Source organism: Rissa tridactyla, chromosome 4 (genome assembly GCF_028500815.1).
Source record: "Rissa tridactyla isolate bRisTri1 chromosome 4, bRisTri1.patW.cur.20221130, whole genome shotgun sequence".
Classification (NCBI taxonomy): domain Eukaryota; kingdom Metazoa; phylum Chordata; class Aves; order Charadriiformes; family Laridae; genus Rissa; species Rissa tridactyla.
Genome location: NC_071469.1, coordinates 22316272 through 22343356, shown reverse-complemented (window position 1 = coordinate 22343356; position 27085 = coordinate 22316272). Strand labels below are relative to the sequence as shown.

Genomic DNA, 27085 nt, shown 5'->3' with positions numbered 1-27085 from the left:
AGTAATTTATTCTAATTAAAACTTGGTTATTTATGCTAAACAACTAATATCCCTCAAGACACCTCAAATGACTGCAAAGCTAGAAGCCAGTAAAATCAGGGCTTTATAAGAAAAAATGGACAAGAAATCTGAGTCATAACCAGTACTTCCAATTACAGGTATAATTCTAAATAAATATGGGTTTGTCTGAATCTAAAGTGAGGTTGAAGAGAGGAAAATTGCATATATTTGAGGGAGAAGACGTTCTAGCATCTGTACACCCTAAGGTTAAAAGAAATACAGATGCAATCCTGTAAGACAATAAATTCCATAAAGTGAATGTCATTAAAGCAAAGAACATCTGTTTTCATTTTATTTCATTCCAAGTGTCCTTAAAAGTTACAGAACAGCTGATACCATGACAAAAATGCAGCTAATTCATAAAAGAATAAAAATAATAGAAGTCAGATTAAAGCCACAGTGCACAACAGTAACCCTTGTGAACAAATGGAACCAAACCAAAGTAAATGATCAAAACCTCACACCTTTCTACACAGCTCAGACAGTTACATTAATATTTAATAAATCAAGTTCCTTACTCAGATGCGAATTCTAGAGAAAGCGTGAAAGAAAAAACAACATCAAAGCAAAGAGCAAAACATATTCCACATCCTACTGATTGCTCTGAAGTGAAGGCCCTTTTCATGACTGCTCGGATCTTTACACTGAAAACAGTGACAGGTGTAAATATAATCTACATGATGGTTAACGGGGTGAAAGCAGAATGTAAGGATTTTTAGACTACACCCTCGGCTTGATTAAAACCTCTCTGTTGATAGTGACGCTCACAAAAGACCCCGTCCTTCCATACTGACTCCCCGCACAACCCCGCAATATCTCATCACGGAGCTTTCAGCTCAAAGAAGAGAAAGTACCTGCAGATCCCCCAAGTTCCTCCATCACGCAGCCAGCGCTCCCGCAGAGCCGGCAGCCGCTTCTGTCGTGGGGTGGGCAGGCCGGGAGCAGCCACTGCGGGACGCAAACGGCGCAAGGACGGGGCCTCTGGTGCAAGGACACAGTGTAAAACAGACTCAACCCAAAACAGGCGTTTGGTTCTGGATTGAGCACACAGTTGTGTCCAGTTTGTGCTTGACCTTCAGGAATGACAAAAGCAGACACTGGAAGTTTCTACAGCATCTCCCCAGGGATGTCACAGACTGGTGGAGCTCATTGTAGGTATAAATGTTATGTTTATCTGGAGGGAGGGATTTCCTGAAAACTTTACCAGTGTTCTTACAGTGCTACCCATGGGAAGAGCATTTCTTATACACAAAAATATTATGCTTTTTTATTGACTGGCTGATGCAAGAGATGAAAGGGAGCATCAGATCCAGGGAAAAAAAAAACCATAACTTTAAATACAGGTCACAAAGAATATTTGCAACTCTTCCTCCTCTGCTTCTACGCTCCCACACAGGTCAGCTCACAGCAACAAGTCCTAACAGAGAGGTCACAGTGTCTCTTCCCTCTTGGCAGTTAAGGCTCCTGAAGCTGAGATTTCATTCCCAGATAAACAAACCCCCCCTCACTTTCTTTGCTTTGTATTTCCATTTCTTCTTTCATTACCAAGAGCTTTTCTGGTTACTCCCTCTGCAAATAACTTTAAACCAAGGCTGGATGCCTTCATTTATTTTGAAAACACAGATGGAAAAACATTACAGGAAAACAAACTTTTGGAAGAAGAGCTACTGGCACACTACACACAGAATGAACGTCTGTTTATATTGTTGGAACAGGCAAAATACATGGCAGCTCACGCTACAGGTGGAGAACAACCAGCACGGGTAGCACTCTGAAAACATTTGCTGCAAGCAGCACAATATACTAGTCCAGACACAGTCTCAGTAGAAGATCCTTCCATCCATGTTGTAAAACATTAGCTCTGGTTTTGTTCCTTTCCCTACTTCAGGCTACTCTCCTGAGCTTTAGAGCTGCTGTCCTCTACAGCGCTCACGTACCTTCTTCCACAGGCCTGTGAAAAAGCAGAGTTTGCAGTATGTGCGAGGCTAAGTTGTGACCCATGAATTCTTCATGATGGCATATGACGTGACATATATGACGTATCCCATGACACCCGACAGGAGCAGGACCACTCCCCAAGCCGCCAAGAACTGCATGCTCTTTAACATTTCCAAGTGTGGCACAACACAACCAGAGTGTTTTGGTCTTTCCAGGAAGACCCATCTCTTAGTGGTTAAGTAGCAGTGCTTAAGGGAGGTAACTTGAACTACCAGGATTAAGGCATACTTTCCCAGCATATTCAGAGGTTTTAATATCTTTTTTTATGGATATTAACACTGCGTCAGCTAGTTATTATGCACTTTAATAGGGATCATGAGCTTCTTGTTTTGATGTGAACTAAACTATAAGAATACGAAGATGATCAGAGGGCTGGAGCACCTTTCCTAGGAAGACAGGTTGAGAGAGTTGGGGTTGTTCAGCCTGGAGAAACCTTATAGCAGCCTTCCAGTATCTGAAGGGGGCCTACAGGAAAGCTGGGGAGGGGCTGTTTGCGAGGGCATGTAGCCATAGGACGAGGGGCAATGGTTTTAAACTAGAGCAGGGCAGGTTTAGATTAGACATTAGGAAGAAGTTGTTTACAATGAGGGTGGTGAGACACTGGAACAGGTTGCCCAGATCGGTAGTGGAGGCCCCATCCCTGGAGACATTCAAGGCCAGGCTTGATGAGGCTCTGAGCAACCTGATCTAGCTGAAGATGTCCCTGCTGACTGCAGGGGGGTTGGACTAGGTGACCTTTAAAGGTCCCTTCCAACCCAACACGTTCTGTGATTCTATGAACACCTGAGAAATATCTCATGGGGAAACAACTCTTTCTTGTAGGTTTCTATGGCAGAGAAGGCAGTTTCACACTTTTGAAGCAAACACTGCTGTTGGCAGACCAGTGAAAATATCATCTCTGCTTGGCCATTACACGTTTCTTCTGTAAAGAAAAGTGTTATTTATCTGAAATTCTATTCAAAAGCTATTGCAACTTAAGTAGTAGTTGAAATGTGACCACAAAGCATCTGTCAACACCACAGACACTGCTTTTTCTCCACTGCACTCAAGAGAACTGATTTAGACACGCTTTTGACCGCCCGCAGGTGGAACGACAGCCGGGCGGCTTTCGCTTGTATCAATACACACGAATCCACGGCCTACAACCCGGAGGTCTGAGGAACTAAAGGGGTCTCAAAGCAAACACAGACACCGGCGCGGGACGCTGCCCGCTGCGGCTCCCACTCCTCCCGGGCGTTCAGCTGCGGCGGCGCGGAGCCCTCTGCCGCTCGGTACTGGCCCGGCACCCCGAAGGGCCGCCTCACGGCCGACAACGCGGGGGCAAACGGGCACGGACCGAGCGCGGGGCGGCGCGGCGGCGGGCCCAGCTGAGGGGGCACGAGCGACCGCCAACGACCGCCGCGCGTGACCCGCTGCCTCGCGTCCCGCAACGCCTTCGCCCCGCCCGCGCCGCCTGTCGCGCTTGGCCCTTGCCGCGCCCCGTAGTGACGTCGCCGCCGCTGCGTCGGGCGCCGTCGGGGTAGCACTTCCGGTGCGGCGGCGGGGCAGGATGGTGAGGCGGCGGCCCGCTCTCGGGGCCGGCCCGACGCAGCGGCGGCGACAGCGCGGCCGGGGCGGCGCGGAGCGGGGTGGTCGGCGGCGCGGAGCTGGAGCGGGGGGTGGCGGCGGCGGGCCTCTTCCGGCATCCCACCGCCATCGCTCGGCGTTTTGCGGAGTCACCGCAGGCGCGGAGCCTATAGGGGGCAGCGCGGCCGGGCGCGCCGGGGCCGGGCGGGGGTGTGGGTGTGGGCGAGGCGGGGCTCGCCGCCGCGGGAGGCTCGCCTCGCTCCTCGGTCCTTGTCGCCGGGGTCCGCAGGGCCGCGCCAGCCCCGGTCGCGGCATCGCCCGGCGGGTCTGGGCAGCGCCCCGGTGGGGCCGGGCTGCCCCCGGGCAGCGGGTCTCTGCCGCAGCGGGACCGGCCTGTGGTGCTGACGGGCGGGTAAATCAGCCGACGGGAGAGCGAGGGAGAACTTTCTGTGAGACGCGTCGCGTAGCGCTGCGCGTTAATTTACAGTGGCGCGGAATGAGCTACACTGCTATGTGGTCAAACAGCGCCGTGCCGAAGGAGTCAAAACCAGACCCATGACCATGCCCTTCCCTGCCTCATAAGTCCACGCTTCTCTTTAGTCACTGACTTTTGGCCATTAATTGGAATATATTAGTACTCTGTTTAGGTAGGAGAAATCTAATTACAGCATTTCTTTCCATGGAAAGGTTTCAAGATTCATAGTGGTGTACTTACATTTGGCTGTTGGTTTATTTTTCTTTCTACTTAGGGTCAAAGTCAGAGTGGTGGACATGGTCCTGGTGGTGGCAAGAAGGATGACAAGGTAACTAAAAACAAAAGAAGTGCTTTTACTTAAAGAATGAAGTACAGATATGCTACTATAGAGGCTGGCTGCCGTAGGCTTTGTTTTACAATTTATTTTTTTTGGTTTTGTACTCTGAAACGCATAAAATTACACTCTTGCTAGCTTTGGTGAAATGTCTTCTCTCTTCTGGTTGCACGCTGGAGAAAACAGGTTGCTGTTCAAAAACAGAAAAGGGGTCTTGACTGTAAAGGAAAACTGAAATTATTTCACAGTAGTAATTTCTTTTTAAAAGGAATAAAACTATAAATCTGTTTGGGTCAGGAAAGACTGCCTTTGAGCTGTCACTTAAGTAACTGGTTTTGGTTTGAAAATGACATCATACCGTCATCTACATGAGGTCAGTACTTCATGTTGTGGACCATTAGAGGCCTTTCCAGTTTCCTTTGGAGATGGAAGTATAACGTTCCTGGCAAGCTCTGTCTAAGCTGGCAAACTGAATGCGCGTTACCTATTGATTAAAATGCAACAGAAATGTTCAGATTCAGTATTTTCCTCATCCTGTCATGGATGAGTTTTGTTTGTGATTTACTTCAGGCTTTAGCCTTCCCCATTCTATGTTCATTGAAAATTGGTAGAAATCTAAATTAGAGATGTAAAATAAGCAGGAGGATAAATTTTTGAACTTTTTTAAAAAATAAGAATAATATTTCTTCTGGACTTCTCGCTATATATCATAAAGGAGACAATTTTGTTATGTAGTCATTCAGCTTAAGTTGAGCTCGCTCTCTGTTTGTGTGCCTATCATCTGTCTGTATCTTTTCGTTGTTAATATCCTGATTTTATTTTTTTCGTGGAATTGTTTTTACGACTAAGGATAAGAAGAAGAAATATGAACCTCCAGTTCCAACCAGAGTGGGGAAAAAGAAGAAGAAAACAAAGGGACCAGATGCTGCCAGCAAACTCCCCCTGGGTAAGCGTTCTGCCTGCCCCGGCAGCCCTGTGGGCTCTTAGAGAAGTGCAGAGCCGTCCTGTCCTCTAGATCTGTCTGGATGTAGGTCACAAATGATTAAACAGAAGGACAAATGTAATTTTATTTCTAATTAACATAAAAACACAAAATAAGATTATTGTTATGCCCATGAATTCCTGGGTAAGAGAGGGAGACAGAGAGAGATTGAAATGAGGAGAAACGCAGGGGAAACTTTTATCTTTTAAAAATGTCTTTTACCTAGAATTACCATGGGACAAGTAAAATAGTGACTGCTGTTCATATAGAAGTTAGTGTTGGAAAATAAAGCAGAATTTCTAGTAATGAATTAGTGAATTGTTGGTACCATGTCAAACTCGGTCTAAAATATTGTGATTCTACTCTGATTACAGTGACTCCTCACACACAGTGCAGACTCAAATTGTTGAAGTTGGAGAGAATTAAAGATTACCTCCTAATGGAGGAAGAATTTATCAGAAATCAAGAACAGATGAAACCTTTGGAAGAAAAACAAGAGGTGAGGTTTGAGTGAACTGTTACTTCTAATACAATAAATGCTCTAATGTAAACTACTTCATACAAAAGCAATGGAAATAAAGTGCCATGAATGTACATATTGTGTATATTACAGTTCTTCATGAAATCTCAATTACTGTCCAGAAAACAGGATTTTTTTTCTCATGGTTTAATGAGATGAGGCCACAGTGTTTTTCTGTTTCTTAGTGGTCTGTCAAAGTGTAGCTCCCAGATACCCATCAATACAGAAAGAAAGAATATTCTAGCTATGCGCGTCCACGTAATAGCGGCCATAGCATAGAACTAAAATAATAGTGGAATTAGTTTCTGGCCTATGCTCTTAGGCCTTTTTTAGGGCAGTGAAACAACAATACCAAAGGCTGGTTCTGTTCCGTTGGGTGCGAACTGTTGAGCCAGCGTTGTACAAGAATGTTTTTGCCTTTGTTTTTGAGTTGTTTCTTGGATTCTTCTCGGCAACAGGAAGAAAGATCAAAGGTGGATGATCTGAGAGGAACGCCGATGTCCGTGGGTACCTTGGAGGAGATCATCGATGACAACCACGCTATCGTGTCCACATCAGTAGGATCGGAACACTACGTCAGTATTCTCTCTTTTGTGGACAAGGATCTGCTGGAGCCAGGCTGCTCAGTTTTGCTAAATCATAAGGCGAGTTGTTTTTATAAAACGACGCACGAGTTCTTGTACTGTTTTTAACTGTGCTTTTTTCTTGAGAATCACAGGATCGTAGGGTCTGAGAGCTAATGCTGTTTATTTCATGCACCTGAACAGATGAGCATTGGGTTTAGGTTTGAGCTTGTACTGGTAATGGTGCTTGCTTTCTTTGACAACTCTTAATGGTTGAACTAGGTTCATGCTGTGATAGGAGTCCTGATGGATGACACAGACCCTTTAGTTACTGTGATGAAAGTGGAGAAAGCGCCTCAAGAAACATATGCTGACATCGGTGGCCTCGACAACCAGATTCAAGAAATCAAGGTATTCGGTTGTACTAATTGACACTGTTAAGTAAGCTAGCAAATAGCTGTTGTGCTGGGAGCTCAACAGTCTAACAACGGGACCAGCTGCTCTTCCTGTAGTGTCGTGCTGTAGCGCATTTCTTCATTTGGTTTTGCTGGGCAGACCTACAGGCCTAACTCACTTAAGTGGGCGGGTGGCACCCCCGTTCACAACGCCTGTGCACACAAACCTTTCGCAGCTCTCATAAAACCTCTGCAATAACTTTAGTATTTTGCAACATGTAACTTGTAAAGTTATTGATTGTTGCAAGATAAGAGTTAAATTCTAACAAGCACAGAGGTTGTTTTGAGGGTCTGATGCCTTGCATTCTGAGGATATTTGGTGGGTAGGGGTTTTTTGGTTTGTTTTGTTTGCTTTTGTTGGTTATTTGGTTCTGTGTTTTTGTTTTTTAACTACCAGCAGAGCTCTGTCTGAACTCTGGTAAAACGCAACCCTTTTGATTTGGGTAGGCATCCAAAATCACAAATGCTCTTAAAATACTGATCTGTAGGATCCAGTAACTCCTGGTGGAAGGCATCGTTTCATAAAGGGCCTCCCTACCCCAAGATCCTGCATGAGTGTTTGGGAGTCAGGAACCCCCACATTCCAAACTCGGGATGATGCGTTTAGGTTGGAGGAAGGGGAACACTCGCTGCTTCTTTTCCACATGTCAAGTGGAAACGGTAGGCAGACCTGTTCAAATAGAGTAGTTGCCTTAGCATTGGAGGCAGCAGAGACACGTATTTACATATTTTTCAAGGTCTGTCCTGAAATTAGTTAAGTTCTTTTTGCCTTTGGTACTTTTATTAATGCTGTTCTCAAGATGCCCACAGCACTTCTGTGGAGAGTGCGCGCTCTTTATAAAAACCTCAGTTGCATTTTTTCCTGTGCTGCAGGAGTCTGTGGAGCTTCCTCTCACCCATCCTGAATATTATGAAGAGATGGGCATAAAGCCACCCAAAGGAGTCATTCTGTATGGCCCACCTGGCACAGGTATTTTACAGTACAGCAACAGCTCTGCTGAGCTAACATGAGTGAAATTGTGCTTGGTTAGGATTGAACCGTTGCCAAGTCTGTCACAAATTTCATATGACTGTTTTGTTAAAGCACTTTTTCTTTTTTTTCCCTGCAAACTAATAACAGTATTTCTTTCCAACTAAAAATAGGTAAAACCTTACTAGCCAAAGCAGTGGCAAACCAAACTTCAGCAACCTTCCTGAGAGTGGTTGGTTCAGAACTTATACAGAAATACTTGGGTGACGGTCCAAAGCTGGTGCGCGAACTGTTCCGTGTGGCTGAAGAGCACGCTCCGTCGATTGTCTTCATCGACGAAATTGATGCCATCGGCACAAAGAGGTACAGTATTCTGGCTCCCACCTCACAAACGAGTATCGCCAGGGACAATAAAAGGTTTACTAGAAACACTGCTTTTGCAACCGCAGTGATATTCAATTTCTTAGCTTTGCTGCCATTTTCATAATACTCTTTTTGATGTAAGCATTTTTAACAAGTAAAACTTCAAAGAACTTGTTTGAAATTAAAATATATCACAACCTTTTCATGTTAAGTAGATATGACCAGAGACTTAATCTCTCTTCTGTCTACCTGGTAGCATCTCTATGGTGGAATATCTTAAACAGAAAGAGGCACTGTGTGTAAGTTCCTGTGGTATCCTTTAAGTGCAAATCCAAATATACCGTAATTGGCTTTAGCGATTCTGCATTGAAGCAGTGTACTTCATAGAGAAGATATCTATTTATCATTTGCCTCTCCAGATTGGTGGCTAAATACTTAAGTTCTTAGAATATTCTGTGGTAAGTTACAGAGTGTGATGTCACGGAGAAGCATTGCTTGTGCCACACTAAACTATTGCTCAGCCTGTGTGCAAGTCGTATTACTTTGCAAATTCCGTAGGCTGGTTGGAACTATCCAATACAAATTGTCTTTAAAGTAGTCAAATGTTTTTTAAATAAATAAAAAGGTGCTCATACATGTTACTACACGGCTGAAGTTCCAGGGTAAGGCAGCTTCTGCCCCGTGTATTTCATTGTATGTGGAAAGGATTGGACCGATGGTGAAGTGCGTAACACACGGAATTCTTCATAAATATTATGTTGCTTCAAACTGTTCCTAAACGTGGGTGAGCTGTTCTGGGTGTAGATTGTTTGGTCTGAGATCAGCAAAATGAAACGGCTGAGCTACAAAGCAGAGGAATACAGCCACTGGTACCTGTGTTTCAAGAAGTGCAGTTAAACCAGGATCCATATGAGTAAGGTTAAAAGTTGCGCAGTTAGAGCTGCCTGCATTGGGAAACGCTCTGACATGGAAAAATGAGTGACAACCTGTATTTTTTCCCCAGCTACAAGAATAGTTCAGTGTCTCTTTACTTACCTAGACGTCGCGATATGATTCAGAAAACTTGCTTTTTGTTTCCTATGGGTGAACATTAAATTAAAAAAAAAATAATCTGTTACGGCTTTTGAAAAAAAGTAAACACCACACTATTTTGTTTATATGTTTATGGTAGTTGTGTGAAGTATGTTCTTAAATTTGTATATTATTTTCTTCAGGTATGACTCAAATTCAGGTGGGGAGAGAGAGATCCAGCGCACGATGCTGGAGCTGCTGAACCAACTGGATGGGTTTGACTCGCGGGGGGATGTTAAAGTTATCATGGCTACAAACAGAATAGAAACGCTGGACCCAGCTTTAATTAGGCCAGGTAAGAGCCTTCCCACCGTGTGTGCTTAAGTCACTTTTCTTATGAAAGGACTTGTCATAACTCAACAAACTCGGGCCGGTAAAAAGAATGCAAGTTACTGGTTTGTCTTTATTCACCGTCTCATCTGTGTTGGTGCATCTGTTAAAATTGGAACCCATTCACGAGTTTCCAAAAACAATGGAAGAGAAGAAATGTGTTCGTTCCTCTCATATATACAGAAACAATTTGAACATTCTTCCTCTGTATTAAGAAGGCACAGCTATTTAAAGTTATTGTTAAGGCAAGCTCTAGTGCCGCAGCAGCGTTTCGTTAACGTCTGCAGCAGCTGGTACCACTCCTGCTCCATCCATGAGAACTTACACCTGGAACAACGAGAGCTGGATTTTGATGCCAGGAAAGCAGCTGCTTCCTTACTGACCAGGCACGCTGCTGTCATTGGGTGGACAAGTGAGTGAGAAGAAATACCTTATTTTGACTTATGTATCATGTGATGAGTCAAGAGCTTGAACAGGCACATTTTCCAATGGCCACTAAAAATGTACCAAAACATAACACCTCTGTGGGGTCTGTTAAATCAGAAGTTAGAAAGCAACACGGAGAGCAAAGGAATAAGCTAAGCCTCCCGTTAGTGTCCTCAAGTAAACCGTAAGTATTGAAGAGGTTGTGAAGATACTCCATCTAAAGTAATAGAGGTAAGATGGAGAGCAAAGGTAATGAGGTAAGATGAATTTGTCAAAGACCTACTCTGAACAGTCACCAGACTGTAGGAGTTTAGAAAACACCTCCACAGTACAAAGTTGCTGAGGAGTGTTTGTTTTCAAAAGGTCTGCTTTTGTCACCCTTTGTCACTGTTACCTTACCCCTCCAAGTCAAAACCAGGTGCTGTTGGAGCACAGAGGAGAAAATACTGTACCGGTATTAAAAGACAAACGACGATGATCTAAAAGTTGTTGGAAGGAAACTTCCTACACTGGTTAGTACTTAAATTATAACTGTTGTGTGAGCAACAAAGGCACTTCTAGCAGCTCGGCAGACTGATTTACCATTGTGTGGGGTAGTCTGGAATATCCTACGTGGTGCCATCAACCCTTCTTTAGAAATGATAGTATAAAAACAAAGAAAAGAGTGATCCAGGGATGGAAATATGTTTAAAAAGATCACTCATTAAAGTTGGAACAAAGAGTATCAGAACATCCAAAGGTCCCTACTGACATAAAGGAAACCTCTGGTAGGGACTTGCAGCAAAACCTTCCTTCTTCAGGAAGAACTTGCAGTTTTTTTAGGAGGCTGGTTATATAGGGAGGAAGTTCTTCAAGTTGCCACAGTGATTTAATTTTCTGCCACATAAACACAGGCTAAATAAACTTTAGAGCTAAATGTAATTTTAGAGTAGAATAAAACTTACTACAAGAATGTAAGTATTTCATTAGTACCTTTCTGCGCTATGACACATTGGCTTTTTTTATATTTATATGCAGCTCAAGGAAGCCAATGGTTTCTCATGTTTCCCAGGTGTGGCTTGTCTTGCCTGCAGTGACACAGACCTTTCCAGCAGCACGGGATCTTTCAGCTGTAGTAGCTTCCTGTTTATTGTGGACAGGATAGTCCAATCTCACTTTCTACTCAAAGTCACGATCGTGGTGTGAAGAAGCTGTTACCGTCAGTCTAACCTTGAAATGTTCTTCCTGCTCTGTTTCCAGTAGCTGCATGCAAAAATCCTACGACTGAACTTTTCTCTTGCACAGGACGCATTGATAGGAAAATTGAGTTCCCTCTACCCGACGAAAAGACCAAGAAACGAATCTTTCAGATTCACACAAGCAGGATGACGTTGGCAGACGATGTGACTCTGGATGAGCTGATTATGGCAAAAGATGATCTCAGTGGTGCAGATATTAAGGTCAGTGTACATCACCATTGTTTATACTTCAAAACGCAAATTAAGCCTCACTTTTTTTTACTGCATCCAAAAAACGTGTATTGAAACTGTTCTCAAATTACCTGTGGTTACATCACTGAGGGACAGTTGTGTGGCTTTAAAAATAACCTTTTCTGAGTGACACGTACTCAGCTTTACAAATGGGAAACTTATCAAAACTCTAATTATGAGGTAGCTTGTCTTGGTAAGAGTACGCACCTGTCTTATCTGAATAAGAAACTTTAAAAGTAGCAAAGTGGAAATGAGGAGTGGAATGTGGAATCTTGCACAAACATGCAAGATATCTTAAACATTATTTAAGATAGTGCAGGATAAGCAGCATTTTTAGAGACTCCGTTGCAAGCAGATAAAAATGCAACTGTAGATGAAGAAGCTTCAGCTGTACTTAGTCTGCTTTTCTAAAGCAGATGGCACACGTGGTAGAGTTACCACGCAAATGGGCTTGACCAAACATGGCATTACTTTATCCCCTTGCAGGAGGATAATGCAGCTGTTATGAGGCTGCATTCCTGTCACCAAAGCGTTACGCTCATCTAGCTTTACCCAGATTGCTACTGAACAATACCAAACTTAAGAATTTTAAGAATTAAGTTTTGTTAACACTCTTCACTTCTACTGGAGAGTCAACTGGAGCAGTATGAGGGTGCTGCCACCTTCTGAGGTGTGCAGAGATAGGAATGTGTTCTGGCTTTCTCTGTTGCAGGCAATTTGTACGGAAGCTGGACTGATGGCTTTGAGGGAACGGCGAATGAAAGTTACAAATGAAGACTTCAAAAAGTCTAAAGAGAATGTTCTCTACAAGAAGCAGGAGGGAACCCCCGAGGGACTGTACCTTTAAGTCACCTGTCTCTTTGGGGACTGTCAGAAGCTGTTTCCGTGCTGATGACAGTCTTGTGTAAAATCACATAGTCTGGCTCATTTTCATTCTTGAAGAGGTTAAATCCTGGTGGGCTGTGATTTCTCAGTCAGTGTAATACTTAATTTCCCAATAAAGCTTTTATTTGAACCGAACAGTTTTGGTGGCAAAGGCCTGCTATTTACGTGGAACTGTCTGTTGCTTTCGTTGAGCTTATTTCCAAGAAAATATGGTGGTGCTACAGGAGTTATTTTCTCCATGACCCACCCCACTGTGCTGCCAGGACACACTGCGCCGGTTCCCCACCTGTTGGTCCTTGGGAGGTGAGTCTTTTACAGCTGCTGTGTTAATTGCAGCTCTTCTTACAGTAATTACTTTTCTTTATCTCTTTGAATGGCTTAAGTAACAAGGACAAAAGTAACTTTTGACAAACCTCAGTGTCTTAAGTCATCTATATGTAAAAATTAATGAAAAAACATGCAACCTTAAGTAACAGTCCGATACACTTTAAAAAGCACCCAGCTCTATCTAGCACGTGTGCTTACGTGAAAGCAAGGGGAACACTCATTAGTAGTCTCAGTCTAAAGCTCTAAACATGTTTGAATAAGGTAACAGTTTATAGAGTTTATAGATTTGTTCATTACATAAACATGCTTTCCTCACTCCTCTGAGTCAGAGAATGTCTCTAAAAGGCACCCAGCACAGTGGGGAGTTCTACAGCCCTGCGCCACCCAGCAGGGACTGTCGCAGCGCAGGCAGGGAACACCTGAGGTGCGTGGTCTGTCACACAGGGACAAACTCAAACTGTGAGTCACCTGCCTGCTGTTCTGCAGCGTAATCTGAAAAGGAATTCTTCCCCTCTAAACACATTCATTGCCTGCAGCCCCACCCCCACAGGAGTTAGATTTCTGTTTTGCCAAGTTGTAACGATGCAGATACTGCTTATTAAGTACTCTGGGCAGTGTACTTTTGTGAAGGACTCGTTAAGTTCTAATTAATTACTTTCTAAGTGTTGTCCATGTGATTTTTAAGGTTTATATAAAGTTCCATATACAGACCACAGTTAAGCAATGTGCAGTCTTTGTTCTGGAAACTTTCTGCAGGAGCAAACGCTGGCCAGGAAGAGACAGTGGAGTTAAACACAGCGCAAATCCCTCTGCTAACTGCCAGTGCCGTAACAACAATGGTGGCAGCAAGGCCAGCACATTTTGGTTTTCTGGGTAAAAATTATGTGGTTCATTGTTAAAAGCAAACCCTACAGCTGCATGGAGTCTTTTATTTAATCTGGATGACAGGAACCCTGAAATAGAGTTGTTTTTCATCTGGAGATAGAAAAACAAGAAGCAAAGTTTTATTACCCATTCTTGTAAACCTTATGAGATCTGCCTCCTTGGAAAGGTCACAAAAAGCCAGTGATTTTTTAGCACTTTCTAATCGTGGCAGTTGATCTCATCATTGCTTGAGGGGCTGAAGAGCTTTATGACATGTGTGGCAAGCAACGCTTTTTTTTTTTTTTTTTTTTTTTTCCCCTTCCCTTTTGGGACATGGCTGTAATGCCATCTAGAAGCGATAGATTAAGCTAAACCAAGAACTGTGTTCTGGTACCCTGTCTACCACCACAGCAACTGAAAAAGAAACACATTTGAAAATTAAATTCTTACCTTTTGCAGCAGAAATTAACTTCCACCACTTCCTCCAACATTTCTGAACTCGAGTCACAAAGATCAATACAAAAGTAATAAAGATGAGGAGAAAATGAACAGTGAGTATATTCCCCATTGGGACCGAAAAAGTTACTGGAATCGGAATTAAAAGGCAGGACTCCAGGAGCTCCTGCAGTAAATGAGCAGCTTCTGACCATCCCAAGTGAAGGCCGCAGCGTGAGGAGAAGCTGTGCAAAGGAAAGGGGATGCGTGGAAAAGTGACTAAAACAAGAGCCATCACTGGAGGTTTTCAAGATGCGATTGGACAGGGCGCCAGATAGACCTGGGCTCCCTTTCTCACGACAGGCTGGACAAGACGATCTTTCCAGGCCCCTCCCAGCCTGGGACGCTCTGTGATTCTACCAGAAACACAAGCAGGAGCACAACCAAGCTTCCCCTTCTCCATGTCCCTTTCAGGTCTTTAGAAGAAACGGCATTTTGTTTTCATGGGAGAGCAAAAACAAGCACACCATTTGTGATGTTACTTTTCAGTGCAGAGGAGTGACTCTGACCTCCAGTTCACTTCTGGAGCTGTTTTTTTAAACTGTTTTAAACTTTTAAGCTGTGATTTTAAAAATAAAATATGTATTTTTTACAAAGCCTTATTAATTACTTCTATAGCATCACCTGCAACGCAGTGAAATTATAAAGCTCTTAGAAAGTGGTGTAACACCATTTAAAATTCTGCATATTCCCTGTAATACTTAAAAATAATTTTAGAAAAAAATAAACAAAGTGCAGCCTAAGCTAAAATGTGTTATATCTTGCATTGTGCTGCTACAGGCAAAACCAAGCCATAGGCTGTACGGCTTTGTCCAGACATAGTTTTCCGTGTAATCAGATCTCCCCAGCTGGACGCCCCCAATTGTTTTAGTGCTGTGACAGTTGTTAGTTTTCTCCTGAAAAACCTCTGAAACAGTTTTGGACATTCAGTGGCTGCAGGTACCTTCTTCCAGATGAAGATCCAGTTTCTGAGTACTTGGGTCTCAAGAGCAGGGATGCTAAACAGTCTTTCACATATTTCAGCATATTCTGTCTTATAAAATAAATATATAACAGAACTATGTATTTAAATCGTTCCTGTATTTCATATTACTTCTCTAGGAGCTTGCCCAAAGACTCTTGGAACAGAAGCTACTAATTAAACAGTCATGTTTTGACTACTCTGCCTTCTTTGGTGAGGATTAAATGCAGAACAGACCTCGACTTCTCTTAAGATGATTGCCTGTATTTGGGTCAAGAGACAGTAATCAATCACAAAAACTTGATTGAAAATTAGCTGCTTAGAGGTGCATTATGGATACAACTTCATTTTTAATACACTCACAGTTCTATTAAATTAAGAAATAAAAAAATAATTCGTTCCTTTTGAATTTTCAAATGTTCAGATATATTTTCCATAAATATTCGTATTAAAACAGTCATCTGTCAAAACATACAAATACAAGTCCAAAATAGGTGCCTGCTCAAGCAAAGATTTAGCTTCTACTAAGAGTTTATGTACAGATGTAATGACTGTTTGACTTGGTAGTTAAATATACACACGCATGCATACCAAGCTGCAGAAAATTACTGAAGTCCGCCAACTGGAGAACAGTGAAGCATCCATTTGGCAGATGTTTATTTCCTGTGCTGCTCACCAAACCATAGTTGGCATGTACTGAATCTCTACTGAACTCTAGGGAATGTAATTTCAAACAATAGAATAAGAAATGTGGGCAGCATTCAACAGGAGGCTATTTATAAGAGGGTATCCTTCTGTGGGAGCCAGCAACACTTCAGGGAAATGGATTCATTTTTGTGGGCAAAACGCAGTACTTGATTCCAGAATAGCTACACCTAGTAGAACTCCATTTTGATAGCAATTTATATAAAACCTTAAAAAAAAACAAAACAAACCACTCAACCTTAAAAAAGAAAAAAGTACACAGTACCCAACAGAGTTCCTGTTTGAAGAGAGACAGGTCTAACTGACAGGTTTTGAACTAGCTTCTGTACTTTCTCCACTTGTCTACAGTCTTCTTTTAAACCTCTAATAGTAGATCCAGCTCTTCCATAGGTACCCGCACTCGCAATTCTTTTTCAGTCATTAGATCGAGCGTCTCTTGCAGTTGATCAGGGAAGTACTCTACCGCATCCATATAGAGTACCTAGAAAGAGAACGAGAACATTTACTGTGCCATCTTTCTATCCTAGCAAGAAACACAGTATAAAGAAGTCTGCAGATATGCAAACGACTCTGTAACAAGAACAGAAGAAATATCATACACTTCTTTAAAATAATATGAAAACAGAACTAGTTCTTCTACAGTGACAGATGTTTAATCAAGTTTTTTTACAACTCTTACTAAATAATTTTATTCAAAAAAGATCAAATTTCAAGAGCAGCATATACAGACATTACCTGAGGAGCTGCAGGCGTCCCTGAATAATTTCTTATACTATTAATTAAGTACATTTTCATTTGCCTATATATTTCTGCTACTACCCTGCTCATAATAAAACATGATCTAAAAGACACTAGGACTTCTACATCACACAGAAAGGAATTTATTATCTCCTTGCCTCCTGCAATGCAACACCTTTCTGTTCTGAAACACAAATGGCACTGACAACCATGTTTGTTTCCACTGCAGGTGCATCTCATATTTGCAGAAAATCTTAACAGTGCTTCTGCTTCAGAAATTTCTCCTTTCATTTGCATATAACTCATCACAACAACTACTAAATCCTAACTTTTTTTTTTTTTTTAATACAGAACTTCAAAAATTAGAGTATGATGACAGGTTTATATTTTTTCTATGCTTACCTTTGCCCAAGGACAGTTTTGAAGCGCTTTATAAAACAATCCTTTACTTTTTTCTGTTTTTCCTAGTGAAGCCTGAGTGAGAAAAAGAAATGTTCATGCTCCAATGCAGTAATAGCTAAAACAATAAAACATTATCTCTGAGACAAAGAAATTACTGCTCAGTGTTCCTTTGATGAGGAATCCTTATTACTATATATTGTGGTAGGTACGCAACTGCTCCACCTGTGCCAACCCCTCTGCTCAAAGCAGGGTCAGCAACAGCAGGCTTGCTCAGAACCATCTCCAGTTGGGTTTTGAATATCTCCATGGATGGAGACTCCGCAACCACTGGACAACCTGTTCCAGTGTTTCATCACCCTCACAGTAAAAAAACAAACAAACAACTTTTTCTTACATTTAAATGGAATTTTCTATATTTCAATTTGTGGCCACTGCCTCTTTTCCTGTCACTAGGCAGCACTGAGAAGAATCTGGTTCTGTCTTCACACGTGAGGTATTTACATACATTGACAGTATCTTCCAGGCGCCTTCACTTCTTGAGGCTGAAAAATCACAAGTCTCCCAGCCTCTCCCTGTACAACACATGCTCCAACCCCTTATTCATCTTCATGCCTCTTGGTTATTCAAAGGGACCTGGACAAGCCACCAGCAGAACGTGGTACATCAGCCACTCCTGATTTTGTATAATCTGCAAACTTGCTGACGGTACACTCTCTCACTGTCCAGATCGTTAATGAAGATATTAAAGGGCACTGGTCCCAGTATCAGTCCCTGGGGTACCGCACCAGCGGCTGGCCTGCAGCAGGAGTTCACACTGCTGACAACAACCCTTTGAGCCTAGCAATTCAGCCAGATTTCAGTCCGCCTCACTGACCGCTCACCTAATCCACACTTCATCAGCTTGTTTATGAAGATGTTCTGGGAGGCAGTGGAAAAGGCTTGCTAAAGTTGAGATAAACAATATCCACTTCTGTCCCCTCATCCACTGAGCTAGTCATCTCATTGTAGAAGGCTACCAGATTGGTCAAGCATGATTTCAGAAAATATAAACAGGAATTTAAGATAAATAGTTTGTTTCAAAATCTATATGAAAGCTTTGCACTTTTAAGCAGTGAGAGGCTTTTACCCAAAATACTGAAGACCAAATATCTAGACACACCCAAAGAGAAAAGGGAGAGATCTGCAGAACTTAGGGTAATACTGGATAATCACAACTTCTTCTACAATTATATCTGAAAATTTTAATGTTTCTAATTGATTTTGCTTTTCTGCACAATGTTATTCAAAGCTGTTACTGTAAAAGTAGTATTTTCCTCTGTCTTGTTAGCGTCTAATAAATATTCCTTCTTGTTCTTGTGAAAAAGATGCTTTCTATGAATGAATCATTAGTGATAAAATACACACTGGGTGATTTTACCTTAGCATTTGTGCATACTAGAGTCTCATCAGGAGTCTGTAAAGACTAACAGGAATCCAATTGGACATGCCTATATACAAGGTTGTATAAAATGTAATTACAAGCACGTATTTGTGTAGAAATGGTCACAGTAATAGTCCCACACAAGAGATCATCTATAAGTGTTGATAAGATCTCCCCTCATAAATACTTAAAGGGTGGGTGTCAGGAGGATGGGGCCAGGCTCTTTTCAGTGGCGTCTGGGGACAGGACGAGGTAATGGGCACAAACTTGAGCATAGGAAGTTCCACCAAAACATGAGGAGGAACGTCTTTACTGTGATGATGGCAGAGCAACTGGAACAGGCTGCCCGGAGAGGTGGTGGAGTCTCCAACTCTGGAGACACTCAAAACCCGCCTGGACGCGTTCCTGTGCAACCTGCTCTAGGTGACCCTGCTCTGGCAGAGGGGTTGGACTGGGTGATCTCCGGAGGTCCTTTCCAACCCTGTGATTCTATGATTCTATGATCTTCTCAAACACAAAACCAGAGCCTCTCCTTCCCCTGCTGCCTCTGTATTTCACAGCCTGTTAACTGCTGTTCTCCTCTGACAACTTATTATGCCAGAGGACATGAACAGAGGAGTAATACTGTGGAAAGAAATTCCCCTTACAGGAGTTCCAAGCATTTCTTTTGTGTTTTAATCTTCCATATTGCACTTTGGAGAAGCAAGAAAAGAACCAAGATGATGAAACTGCCTATGTGAAGTTGATTTTGTTCATGTACTTCCACAGTGAACTATGAAGAAATGAACATTATTGCCTTCTGGTGTTATTCTGCAATGCTAGTTAGCATAACCTTTGTATACAGCTTTTAAGATTCAAAAAGGTTGTGAAAATTCAAGGCAAGTTATAAACCTATTGTTATGTTTTCCCTATCATGCAGTTATTTTGGATGTGGACTGAACCTTGCTTGCTTCAATGTCAATCAATCAAAAAATCTTGGTCTGGCAAGGTTTTTATAGTATGGAGAAAACAGAAGAAAATATTTGAAGGGCCCACATAAAATAGTGTTTTTACCATATTCTTTGTTCCACCATAAATCCAAACCATACAGATGTTCATGCATAATTTTTTTCTAATTCAGATCTGGAAGTTGTTCAGGGATGAAGTTAGGAAAGATAAAGACCAATTGGAATTGAACCTGTCAAGGAATGTCGAAAACAACAAAAAGGCCTTCTGTTAAGTACACAGGTAACAAAAGGAAGGATAGGGAAAACGTGGGCCCACTGCTGAATGAGGCAGGGAACCTGGTTACACAGGACATGGAAAAGGCTGACGTACAGAAAGCCTTCTTCGCCTCACTCTTTAGTAGCAAGACTGGCCTTCAGAAATCCCAGAAACCAGGGGGAAAACATGGAGCAAGGAAGATGCACCAGGATCAAGTCAGGGAATACCTGACCAAACTGGACATACCCAAGTCCATGGGCCCTGATGGGATGCACCCACAAGTGCTGAGGGAGCTGGCAGATGTAATTGTGAGGCCACTCTTGATAATCTTTGATCAATCACAGCAATTGGGAGAAGTGCCCGAAGACTAGAGAAAGTCAAATGTCACTACTATCTTCAAGAAGGGCAAGGAGGATGCAGGGAAATACAGGCCGGTCAGCCTCACCTTGATCTTTAGGAAGGGCATGAAGCAGCTAATCCTGGAAACCATTTCCAGGCACATGAACAAAAAGAAAATCATCAGAAGTAGTCAGTGTGAATTCACTCAAAGTCATGCTTGACCAACTTGATAAACTGCTACGATAAAATGACTGGTCTGGTGGACGAGGAGAGCAGTGGACACTGTCTACCTGGGCTTCAGTAAGGCCTTTGACATTGTCTCCCATAAGATCCTCATAGACAAGTGGTTGCTGTAAGAACTGGATGAGCAGACAGTGAGGTGGGTTGAAAACTGGCTTAATGCCTGGGCCCAGACCGTGGTGATCAGTGGAACAAAGTCTAGTTGGAGGCCAGTAACTAGCTGTGTACCCCTGGGGTTGACATTGGGTCCAATCCCATTTAACATCTTTGTTAATGACCTGGCTGATGGGACAGAGTATACCCTCAGCAAGATTGCAGATGACTCAAAATGGAGAGGAGTGGCTGATACACCTAAGGGTCATGCTGCCATTCAGAGGGACCACAACAGGCTGGAGAAATGAGCTGACAGGAACACCAACAAGTTCAGCAAGGAAAAGTGCAAAGTCCTGCCCCTGGGAAGGAATGACCCCGTACACCAGTATATGCTGGGGGCCACCCACCTGAAAAGCAGCTTGGCAGAAAAGGACCTGGGGGTCCTGGTGAGCACCAAGTTGAACAGGAGGCAGCAATGTGCCCTTGCAGCAAAGAAGGGCTAATGGTATCCTGGTCTGCATTAGGCAAAGTACTGCCAGCAAGTTGAGGGAGGTGATCCTTCCCCTCTACTCAGCACTAGTAAGGTCACACGTGGAGTACTATGTCCAGTTGTTGGATTCCCAGTAAAAGACAGACATGGACACAGTGAGAAAGTCCAACGAAGGGCCACTAAGATGACTAAGGGACTAGGGCATCTCTCCTATGAGGAAAGACTGGAGAGCAGGGACTGTTTAGCCTGAAGAGGAGAAAGTTCGGGGAGGATCTTATTAATGTATATAAATACCTGAACAGAAAATATACAGAAGAGGGAAGCTAGGCTATTTTCGGTGGTGCCCAGTGACAGGACCAGAGGCAGTGGGCACAAACTGAAACACAGGAAGCTCCATCTGAACATCAGGAAACACTTTTTTACTGTGAGGGTGACTGGGCATTGCTCAGAGAGTTACGGAGTCTCCATCCTTGGAGATGTTCAAAAGCCATCTAGACACTGTCATGGACAAGTGGCTCTAGGTAGCCATGCTTGAACAGTGGAGTTGGACAAGATGATCTCCAGAGGTCCCTTCCAACCTCAACCATTCTGTGATTCTGTGAAGTTATACAGAATCAGGATCTAGATTTGACAGAAATATTTCCTTACAGAACCCTAAAGTAGTTCTAAAACATAAATACAAGTCATCTTTGCTGATTTTACTTATACAACAATAATAAAATCTTAAGTGTCTACAATTTGCTTCCTCTTCTATTAAATTTTGCTCCCCTGCCCACTTACCTTTATATTGTGAGTAAGACTGGGTGAAATCCATCTATTGACATCTTATGACATATTTTTTATCTATGTAAGATGTCAGCCACAATAACTTGCCTGCATCTATATCTAAACTACATTGTCAGAAGCTATTACTCCTTCTAATCCATATGAATTACATTTTCCCTAATATTCCCAGCAAAAAGGAGCATTACAACTCAAATACAGCACCTTGCAAATGGTATAGGTATGGCAGCATTTAGTACTCCTTTTTTTATACAGTATTGTAGCTGTGTTCATGAAAAATTCCAAATATAGTAAGAAAAATAATAAAAGTGATACTCTTTTCTTACCAAAAAGTTCAAATACATTCTCCACAGCAGTGGACAATGGGTGCCATTTTCACTTTGAGTTGCGTGTTCAAATAGAGCTATAATCCGATTTGTTAACCCAGTTTCAGGAATAGTAGAATGTATTTCACCAACATCTGCCCTGAAACACAGAGGAAAAAAGAAACCACAATCCCTTAAACCCAAGCTAAAGAACCACATCCAGGTAAGAGAGGGTGAAGATCAATGTACTGTCTTTGTACACACAGCACCGTATATAGCCAGATTTTTGCATTTCATGCTACAAACTCTGAACATTATAAACCACATTTTTAGCACTTGCTAATCTAATCAACAGATTTCTAAATAGGAAAATCAGGGTTTTTTTTTAAAAAAAGAGATAAATGAGGTATTATTGTGAAAATTCCTTTAGTATGTTGAAAAGTTAACCCTGTCCAAGTGGAGGAGATAATTTCTCTTTGAGTACAATAATCCACTATCATATGATCTTAAAACACTTATCTTAGTCTTCATTCAAGATCATTTTTTGTTCCAAGCTTGGCATGGCAGCTCAAACCAAATTCAAGTCTAGGTGAGCACGCCTTCTTCTGGTGCCCAGGAAAGCCTGTTCAAATTTACCTGTGTTGCCTTTGAAAGGCTCTGTGTTGGTCTTGGATCAAGGCCTAGATTACAGCTCTGGATCTCAACCATGATTACAATAAAAATTTTCTTTTTCACCTAGTGATTCAAATGCCCTAAATTCCAGGCAGGTATTTTTCTCCAAAGCACTGATTTCTATCTACAGCTGATACAGGGTGTCTTATTCTTGATGCTTGACCTTGAAGAAACAGCCTGTAGCACTCATGGCAACATTACTTCTGTCTGCGTGCACTCTCTTAGCCTGCCAGCTTCTTCCACTCACCCTTAATACTTGCCCTTAATTTGCCTCTTTTTTCAAGGGTTTTTCAGGTCATGTTTCATTTTATCTTAACCTTTGCCATGAGGGAAAATGATGTAATCTACTCTGCATGGAGTCAGACATTTGAAGCATTGTACCTCACACTGACTTACATATGCTACTGGTTTACCCTTCACGTTCATTTCTTTGAATGAATTCCATGCACTTAAACAGGCAGAAATACAAAACAGAATAGGAAATAGTCGCACACAGTACAGACATTTTCTTAGTTTGTCACAACATCATAAACATTACTTTTATGCATGACTGACAGGCCATTTATCTCTCTGTTGCAGTAGTTCAGCTCTGCTCTTGCAACATCCAACTCATCCTTGCACAAATACAACTTACAGGAAAGGCTATGCTAGCAGAGAACAATCTGGAAAGGAACTAAATGTCACAGAGAAAATCATCACTCTGGAATTTTAAGATCAGTTTCCAGTAACAATAATGAAAATGTAGCATAGTGTCAGTCTGTAATTAACAGTAGATCAAATTACAATCCTCCTTTACTTTTGGTGGCTGTTGAATTCTTATTACAATTTAGGATGACATACACTGACAGCTCTTGAATGTCACTATCACGTATGCACGCCTGTTACCAGACTGTGGCAATCAAAGCAGTGGGTGCACCGTCATTTTAAAGTATACTGATAATTCTGTAATTTCATCAAGTGTGACCATTGTAAGCTTACAGCTATGTAAAGCTTCCAGATAACATTTTCCTAGAAATCTCTGTTGCTATGTGCAGACACAAAGAACCAAGCTGCCAATGTTATTAGAGATACGTAGGTAGCTGTGGATAGGTAGCTCCAAGCAACTGTTAGACAACAGTTAGAGACTAAGCTTCAAGAATGAACACATACCTCTGTTCTCCACATCTCCTACCCTTTCCACCTTTCCCAGGAGCAAAAAAATCTGAGCCCAGACCATGCTGCAAATTCAGGAAATTTCCAGCCTCTTCTACGTAACAACAGCCCCATATGAAAATTAAATTCTCAAGTACTCACTATGGAAACAGATCTGCCACGACTGTATTCTATGATCCAGGAGTAGTAGGGCGGTGAGCTGCCAGAAACTGCAGCGTAGCTCTGTATTACCCTCCTTACTGCTGTTGTATTAAAATGCAGCAGTTTCTAAGCTCACAGTGTCTGCCTTGGACATCTAAGCAGGCTCTTAGTTATTTAAAAATTATTTAAAGAAATGCATACCATCTTGATGACAGTAGCAAGTAATCAAACACAAAGCAACACACAAGCTGATCCAGTAGAAAGGACGTGAGACTATCACCTAGGTCTTTACTTCTATTCAGGATTCTGCCACTGACTTGCTGTTCAGTCTTGAACAAATAACCTTCCCTAGCCACAGCTTCTTTATCTGCAAAATGAGGACTATGATAGCATTTTCTCTCCTCTGTTAAGTGATTAGACAGATCGAAAAAAAGCATAATCATAAGGAGCTGCAAGATACTACCTCTGGACATTCTCAATGAGTTTTTTTCTCATCTGCTCTGCTTGGATTGCAAACAGCCATGGCTCTAAAGAGTTAGTAGACCTTGTGACACCATCAAAAAATCTTCGTGCTTTGCTAGCACTGTGAGACTTCCTTTGGATGTGGATATATGACCTCCAAAGAGACTGGTTGCTAGGATACCGTTTCAGAGCCTCCGTTAGTGCCTCTCGCAGAGGATTCAAAGGATAAACGCTAATTTTCATGTGGAATCTGAGTAAATTTGTATGCAGCAGTGTGACAGCTTCAAGAGCAGTGGGAAAATTTTGAATGCCAAAACTCTCTTCAGTATTTTCACATTTCTGTGGACCAGGAGCTTCAATTTTTTCCAAAGTTTGCGCATATATTAATACTGCAGCATCAATCCCAACAGTCAAATACTGGAACAGTGCATAACAACCAACCAAGTTAACCAGCTGATTAGCATCATTGACCTGATCCTGATCAGAAACTGGTGTTTTACTTAAATAATCTTGCAGTGCATGCTCATACGTTTTACGAGCTTTCAAGACATTCACAGATAACACTTGTCCACTATATGGCACATATGGTCCACTTTCAGCCAATTTGGTCAATATATGAACAGCACGCGACATAACTGCTCCTTCTAGACTTTCCAGTAGTTCCACTTCCAGCTGAGCATAAAGCAGACTGAGGCTGCAGAGCTGGGGACTCTTCAGTCCTCCTGTCCCTGCCGTGCCGAGAGCTGTGTCAAATACCTTCCTGGCATCATCGATGTTACCAAGCAGCCATTCTAAGTAGGCATACAGTTTCCAGAGAGAAAGGTGGTTTCGGTTGTCAGGTGCTTTAAGGAGATTCTTGGCCAACTTTTTACTCTTCCTCCCTTGCGCTTTCAGCTTCTTCTTCTTTTTTCTTTGGAGACACTGAAGTACCTGCAAGGGAGAATAAACAGAACGAATTTTGAGAGGGATGGGAGAAGAAAAAAACACCTCACAGCATTTTTTGATTTCATTACTATGTTTGTTTCCATATTGTTCTGTATTTCACCACCAGCCAGATTTGTTGCTACAGAGTACTGTAGGTTGTCACAACTGCCTGTTGTCAGCTCCCTCCAACATAGTCAAATTACACAGTCTTATCATTCTTACCCCTGCCACTAAGTAATACAAAATTTCGCTCTTTTAAAAGGCCAACTGTTCAAAACAAGAGCTGCTAACCTATAATGGTTGAGAAAAGGAAAACAAATGATCCTGTCTGGCCAGATGCAGCTTTTAACTAGCACAATTAAACCTCCAAGTAGCTTTTCAGAGTGGGGAATGTGCTGACAGACAAATGTGGAGATTGGATGGGAAGATGACAGGAGGTCTTCTGGTCGGTAGTGTTTGGGTAAAAGACAAGGAACTTCTCCGTAAGGAAACATAATACTAAACTTTCTGAAGCATTAGGAAGACAACCTGGACTCTCTTCCTTCTGTGGGCATGTATTAGAGCAGTTTTACTTAAATAAATACATATTCAAGTGACAAGGCGTTATTTCCTTCAATAACACTACAAATGTAACTTGTACAGGAAGTAGTAAGTTTCTTGATAAGGTGCTCATATCATGGTATTGGGGATTATGCACTTTGTAGAACAGTTTGGTACAAGTACTTGTCTGACTCACTTTGCTTTGGAAAAAATCACTTGCATCCATTTCTGTCTACCATACAACATACCATATAATAACATTTATCCAAGACTGCAAGAAAACTCATTATATGTATGCTACTGTGTAACATGTACTGAAGGAAAGGGTTTGGGCTTTTCCCCCCCCCCCCCAGTGCAATCTTAAATGGCATTTCCTGATTTGAACACTTAGTCCTACAAGACTTAATTTTCATCAATATTTATTTTAATTAATATAAACATTAATACACAAGAAAGCCACACATCACAAAAGTGATTCTATGCAAATTCCTCATTACCTTAGATATTTCATACTGTAACCAACAAATGGACAGGTTACATTTCTCCTTTCCTGAAAACAGCAGGAACAGAACATGAAAAACATTCTGTACGAACTCCTCTCCTTCTTTATGGTGGCCTATGTGATGTCTCCGTCGCAGCATCGTGTCCATATGACCAATACTGTTGAATCCAGAAAGTGGAAAATGAACAGAAGTCAGTGGCTTTTCATCAGAAAGCACACTGTCAAAGATGTTATTTTCATCCATGGCAATATAGAGGTTGGAAGGAAAGAGTTTGCTTGTACATGGAACCCCCAGGAACTGCAAAAATGAGTAGAGTAGTTGACGTTGAAGATCTGGATTAGAAAGACGGATTAAAGATGGTCCAAGATCATCAAATAATACCTAAAAAAATCCAAATTAAAACAAACTCCATTAATTTATGCAATCAAATAAAATCAGCATTTATATAATTTATGTAATTGAAAAACCTTTTCAGGTCAATAAAGATTTGTTATTACTATTAAATGCTAACAGAATGTCATTCAGATTAAAACAAAACAAGTTAAACAGGTGATCTGTTCTTCTAGTCAGACTGTAAATTTGCTATCAAGAGATTTCTTTGCCCTGGAATATCAGAGATCTTCACAGAAAACTTATACAATGAAGCTATGAAAGATATTATTGTTTAGACCATTTAATACATTTTTATTTGAAAATCAATGTTTGATTAGACCTAGCTCCTAAGAAGAAAAAAAAAAAATAAATCCAACTATCTGACTTGAAGGCAACAAAACCTTTGTTCATTTAATGCATATATCTTCTTAAACACAGATTTCTGTGACATTTCCACGTATAGATGAGAGAAATCACAGAACAGCAA

General features: G+C 41.8%; 2 protein-coding genes across 5 annotated transcripts in view; one reads left to right on the top strand and one right to left on the bottom strand.

Annotated features, from left to right (window-relative positions):
- Window positions 1-3547: 3547 nt before the first annotated feature.
- On the top strand, window positions 3548-12602 carry PSMC1 (proteasome 26S subunit, ATPase 1). Of its 3 annotated transcripts, none has more exons than XM_054201291.1 (11): window positions 3548-3610; window positions 4374-4427; window positions 5283-5379; window positions 5790-5914; window positions 6394-6579; window positions 6781-6909; window positions 7827-7923; window positions 8097-8286; window positions 9501-9652; window positions 11353-11552; window positions 12295-12602. In XM_054201291.1, exons 1-11 carry the CDS (start codon window positions 3608-3610, stop codon window positions 12427-12429), a joined length of 1368 nt encoding a protein of 455 aa, XP_054057266.1. In that variant the 5' UTR covers window positions 3548-3607; the 3' UTR covers window positions 12430-12602. The 3 variants fall into 3 exon arrangements, with proteins under 3 accessions (XP_054057266.1, XP_054057267.1, XP_054057268.1); XM_054201292.1 differs by having other exon boundaries at window positions 3549-3610; window positions 11398-11552; XM_054201293.1 differs by lacking the exon at window positions 3548-3610 and adding an exon at window positions 3764-3782.
- Window positions 12603-15516: 2914 nt separating this feature from the next.
- The window catches only part of NRDE2 (NRDE-2, necessary for RNA interference, domain containing), a 34310-nt gene continuing 22741 nt past the window's right edge, over window positions 15517-27085 (bottom strand). The window contains exons 10-14 of one of the 2 annotated variants that reach the window (XM_054201289.1): window positions 26221-26607; window positions 24261-25189; window positions 21854-21992; window positions 16960-17031; window positions 15517-16300 (exon numbers count right to left, since the gene is read on the bottom strand). In XM_054201289.1, coding sequence (XP_054057264.1) covers window positions 16175-16300; window positions 16960-17031; window positions 21854-21992; window positions 24261-25189; window positions 26221-26607 — 1653 coding nt within the window. In that variant the 3' untranslated portion in view covers window positions 15517-16174. Of the gene's footprint in view, window positions 16301-16959; window positions 17032-18113; window positions 18413-21853; window positions 21993-24260; window positions 25190-26220; window positions 26608-27085 lie in introns of those variants that run through there. The other variant, XM_054201290.1, reaches the window with a different exon arrangement.

What these genes read in the sequence shown, in the direction of transcription:
- PSMC1 (XM_054201291.1), top strand. An exon ending in CAGTTTTGCTAAATCATAAG is followed by an intron (nt 6,580 to 6,780) that starts GCGAGTTGTTTT and finishes TGGTTGAACTAG; the next exon opens with GTTCATGCTGTGATAGGAGT. An exon ending in ACCAGATTCAAGAAATCAAG is followed by an intron (nt 6,910 to 7,826) that starts GTATTCGGTTGT and finishes CCTGTGCTGCAG; the next exon opens with GAGTCTGTGGAGCTTCCTCT.